Below are 5,521 nucleotides of genomic sequence, written 5' to 3'. Positions count from 1 at the left end.
AGATGAATTTAGTTTTCATTTTGTTTAATTCTTTAAGGTAGTCCTCTGGTATTATTGATTATCATTTACAGAATCATATTAGTTTAGGTAGTAATACCATTTCATCCTACGAAATCACCTAATGATAAGCAATTAATATTTCTCCAATTTTCTAATTCTATTTATTTAATCATCATTTTGCAGTTGAGAGAATCCCAGAAAGTACTGGTTCACGTTGGCCTTTCTAATTTAAGATCTTTTCCAGATCTTAGTTGGTGGAGGCAACACCGTTTTAATGAATAAAGTCACTCCAAGAAGTGAAACAAAAGACGATCTAATTTACCAAGCCTCTGTGGTTCATTGGTTAGGATAGAATTAGAATAAATGGCAATTGTTTTCTTTGCTTCAGGAAAATCACTTTATTGACTGATTGTATGATAGACTGGTTTGGGGAGAGACTTGAGGAAGATAGACCTGCTGGTAGACTATTGTAGTATTCTATGTGTGAGATGGGAACATACTTCAGAGGTGTTGCAAATGGAAAGTGAACATACCTTGTCAACAGATTGGATATGGAGGATGACATATAATGAAGTTTCCAGAATGACTCCTAGTTTCTGAGGCTGATGGAATGCTAGACTGATGACACTCTTGAAAGTATAGGGAAATTAGAAGGGGGGAGTGCTTAAGAGGAAAAGTAATGAGTTTGATATTGGACCTTTGAATATATTATATCTAGTAAATATCCAGTTTGAGGTGTGTGAAAATCACTTTAGAGAAGCAAGACTGGAGGTGAGCAGGGACTTTGGTTAGGATAAAGAGATTACAGAATCTATTTAACCAGTAGAGAGAGAGTCATTAAACCCATGGGAGCTGATGAGATCATCAAATGAAGGAGAAGGGGACCCAAGATAGAATTCTGTTGTATACCTGTGGTTCCATGGCATGATCTGGAAAGGGAGCCAACAAAGGAGACAGTGAGGCAATGGTCAGATGGGCAGGAAAGCACCCGGAGCAGGAGATGTCCAGAAAAGTACCATGAAGAGACTATCAAAGACGAGTAATCAAGTATTCTCAACGTTGGAGGGAGATCAGCGAGAATGAGGACACTGAGAAAAACTAATTGGTTTTGACAACTACGACATTATTACAAATTTTTGAGAACTGTTTTGGGGATATAAGGCTAGAAGCTAAAATTTAAAGGGTTAAGAAGAAACTGAGAGGAGAGAAATAGAGCCATATATTGTGTCTGACTTTTCACAGAATTTAGCTACAAAAAGCAGAGGAGCTATAGTATGATCATTAGCAAGGACAGAAGGATCAAGTGAGTGTTTTGCTCTTTTAAGATGGAAGGCATGGATGTGTTTGCAGACAGAATGAAATGACCAAATAGATTGGTAGATACCCAAAATAAGTGGTAGTGTAGGTATAACAGAGGGGAACCATTCATTGGAGGACCCAGGAACGAATTGATTGCTTGAGCATGTATGGACTCAGCCTTAGTGGTGATTAATGCAACTTGATCAGGTGACATGAAGTGAAGGTGGAGACAGTTGGACAAGCCATATAAGTGATGTGAGTTGAGAAAGAGGAGAGAAAAGAAGCTTCTTCCCTCATTTGTTTCTGCAAAATATGAAACAAGAATCTTAATTGAGAAGAAGGGGAGAGAGAAAGCCATACAAAGCTTAAGAATGGATAATATAACTTGAAAGAGGCAATATAGAGAGTAGAATATTGAGTTGATAAGGTATATGTAGTAGTATACCTAAACAGCAGTGAAGGTCCAGTTGAGATTGTGAATCATCAATGGGTAGTTGCTCCACTGAAAACAATTATATGATTTTCGTCATTTTCTTAAGATGAACGTATGTAGGAATGAAGGTAGTATATGATGGAAATGATTCCAAGCTTAATAAAAACAGTGCAATGATAAGAGAGAGAGGGGGCTACGAGAAGAGTACAGTGTGTACAGTGTGGAAATGACATTGCTAGGCACTAAGAATAAACGTAGAAAAGGTAGACACCCCATGCTCCCAACGATTTCATGTTCTATTAGAGAACAGAAAAGGAAGTAGCTTGGCAACACAGGAAAGATCAGAAGGAAAAGTATGACAAGTTGCAGGATAAATTGATAACATAAACATACACACACATATATGTGTGTGGGGTACACATACAAATATGTGAGTTTATATATGTTTACTTGTATATTATATATCTGCACAGGACCACTCAGCATTACGTGCCCACATCAGAAATGGTGTTGTGCTCTATGAGCAAAGCATAATTGAGACAGTCCAAAGTAAATGTAGGATGCGCAAATTTGGAGTATCCACCCCAAATATTCATACGGATTATCTGTCACCAATCTGTGGTAGAGCATTCCGAGTTCTTATTGGTCTGATGAGCCACAGACGGACTCTCTGAAACTTCACTTTATCATGGTGATGTCATTTTCGTCCTCTTCGAGAAGAAAGGACAACCAGCAACCAAGCAACTAAGAAACACTGAGTAGATAATGAAATCTTTATGATCCAGCACGCACAGGAAAATTTTAGGATAAAAAATTACAGAAAAGGTTACATGTCAGTAGAGATACAAATTCACATATCAACCCATAGAGCAAAATCTTACCTAATTATCTTCAGTGGTTGAAAGGGAGAACACAAGATAATCTGCAACCACAATATCATAAGTGACCTTTCTATATTTTCAGCACGAAATGACTTCCTTTTGTCATCGAAACAGAGAGATGTGTGTGTGTGTGTGTGTGTGAACGTTTTTCTCTCTGAATCTAAGCCCTGCTGAGCTGAGAGAAGTTGGATTCCAGGTAGTGGGCCAATGTGGAATTCACTGACAATGTCAACCTATGATAAGAAGAGCAATGCAATTTGATAGTACCTTTCATGCAGCCATACAATGAAAGATTTTTGGTATGTATTACAGAGCTTTCATATTATCTAGATATATTATTGTAACATTTGGTTTCTACCTTCTACATATGAGATTATTGTGTAATGGAGGAACTGAAATGTGAATCAATAACATTTTTAGTGGTATCAATTAACCTAGAATTCAAGAAACAAATTCTACAACTTAATAGGATTTCCAACACATTTTCTATAGTACAGCAAATATGTGATTTTGTTTATTTCATTTCTTTCTCTTTGTAAAGGTGATAAAAAGCATTAATTTTTGGTGTCAATCCAAAAAATGCATGAATGGTATTTGGGATATTTTCTCCACAGTTCTAATAAGTCATCCATGGACACATGGAAGTCATCATAGTGACTTCATTGTTGCATGCCTGTGAATTCTGGGCTGTATGTCAGTGATATGCTTGGACAACGGGGATCACTTCCATTTGAATTGTCTTAGGAAGATTCTGATGATCACCTGGCAGAATCAGTAAGATACCAGATACTGAGGTCTTTCTTGAACAAACCTGCTAAGGTTTCAAACTCTATTGTTCCAATTCAGAATGCCAATCAAAAGTGGAACACTTAAAAAGTGCAAGTGCTCAAATGTTGGTCAGAAGAAATGATACAAACACACTTCCAACGCCTCGCTTAAGACCTTTGCAATTGATTGCATGACTTGGGAGGCACTAGCACAGGACCCCTAAGCATGACATGTCCACCTCACAGAAGGTATTGTGTCCTATGACCAAAACAGAAATGAAGTAGCTCAAAAGAAAATGACATGCACAAATGTAAAGAATTACCCCCAAAAGTTCACAGGGACTATTTGAACCTGACCTATGCTAGAACATTATGAACTCATTTTGGTCTGATTAACAAGAGTGGGAAATATCATAAGTTTACTCCAGCATAGTGATGTCATCTTGGTTCTCTTCCAGAAAAGACAACAATCATGGACATTGAGTCTAATTTGAATAAACATTAATTTCTGTGACTAAGGATCTTTCTTAAACTCTTCTTCAGGGCACATAAGACATCTTTATTTCTGAGGCTGTAGATGATGGGATTGAGCATGGGAGTGACAATCGTATATAAGATGGCCAAGACCTTGTCCTGACTTGTAGTGTGATAGGATTTGGGCCTCAAATATGCAAAGATAAATGGTACATAGTACATGGCAATCACAATCAGGTGGGAGGAACAGGTGGAGAAGGCTTTTTTCTGGGCTTCAACAGATTTCATGTGAAGCACAGTACGGAGAATCTGAGAATAAGAGGCAAGAATTATGCAAAAGGGAATTACGAGGAAGAATACAGCACTCACATAGACTCCTCCTTCATACTGTGATGTGTCAACACAGGAGATTTTCAACATGGCTGGGATTTCACAGAAAAAGTGGTCAAGAACCCTTGTACCACAATAGGGAAGATGCAGCACATAAGCTGTATGAATTGTAGAATTGATGATTCCCCCAAGCCAGCAGCCAGCAGCCATACCAGCACTGATTCGATGGTTCATGAGGATGGGATAATGCAGTGGGTGGCAGATGGCTACATAGCGATCATAAGACATGGCTGCAAAAACAAGGCATTCAGAACCTACAAAGATGAGGTAGAGGAATAGCTGGAACCCACAACCTCCAAATGTGATGGAGAGTTGTCCAGATATGAAGTTACTGGCCATCTTGGGAACAGTGTTGGAGATGTTCAATATATCCATGAGGGAGAGATGGCTGAGAAGGAAGTACATGGGAGTGTGGAGCTGGCTGTTGAGGCGGATAAGAAGAATCCAAACTGTGTTCCCCAAAATTGCCCACATAAACATAATGAGAATAAGAGTAAAGAACAGCCATCCGTACAGACTTAGATGAAACAATCCTAATAGGATGAAATCTCTAGCAAATGTCTGATTTTCTTTCTCCCACATCATTGCTATTTCACTTTACACCTAAAGACACAAAAAGAAGTTTTAGAAAAGGGAATAAGATTGAATGAAACAAAAGCCCAAGAGTGAGTCTCTGGCTGCAAATCATATCTGTCAGCAAAATTCTTTTCATTGATTTATGTCAATAAGTTGCAATTCAAAGAAATAAATCAAATGATTTACTTGAATTAACTGAAGTCTTGGGATGATAAATTCATTAACTGAATTGCTGGAAAAACATCAAAATTCCTCATCTGAATAGTTTTTTGTTGATCTTCCTTTCGTAGTTAATTAGTTTGCTTGATAGGCTATCAGGAAGCTAAATTATCCTCTCACTCTCTGGTCTTTCCTCCCAATTGAATAGCAGTTATTAGTGACGTGAGATCAGAAACTAATGGAGCTTTCAGAGAGAACTGTTTCTTTATTAAATACGCGCATATGTCAGGTTGAGGAACAAAAGGTTCTCTGAGCTAACCAAGTCTTATTTTGTTCATATTATGAACAATAGCACTATCCCCACCATCATCATTGTTCAAGAAGCAGCATTTTTTTAATTTGCAGAATTAAAAAGCATTTCCATAATACATATGATAAAAACAGGGTTCACATAAAACTGCAAATCATTTGCGTGCAACTTGGTATTGCTTTTAAATAAACAACAAAGTTGTCATTTACATTTTTTTCATTTTTTTCTTCTT

The 5,521-nt window shown here is 37.6% G+C and overlaps 1 protein-coding gene across 1 annotated transcript; it reads right to left on the bottom strand.

Moving 5' to 3' along the window:
• Positions 1-3,881: 3,881 nt before the first annotated feature.
• LOC140508518 (olfactory receptor 2AJ1-like) lies at positions 3,882-4,826 on the bottom strand. Its single transcript, XM_072616470.1, has one exon. It carries the CDS (start codon positions 4,824-4,826, stop codon positions 3,882-3,884), a length of 945 nt encoding a protein of 314 aa, XP_072472571.1.
• Between the last annotated feature and the right edge of the window lie 695 nt (positions 4,827-5,521).

This window comes from Notamacropus eugenii, chromosome 5, assembly GCF_028372415.1.
Source record: "Notamacropus eugenii isolate mMacEug1 chromosome 5, mMacEug1.pri_v2, whole genome shotgun sequence".
Lineage (NCBI taxonomy): Eukaryota > Metazoa > Chordata > Mammalia > Diprotodontia > Macropodidae > Notamacropus > Notamacropus eugenii.
The sequence above is the reverse complement of the archived record's forward strand: the minus strand, read 5'-3'. Positions and strand labels throughout refer to the sequence as shown.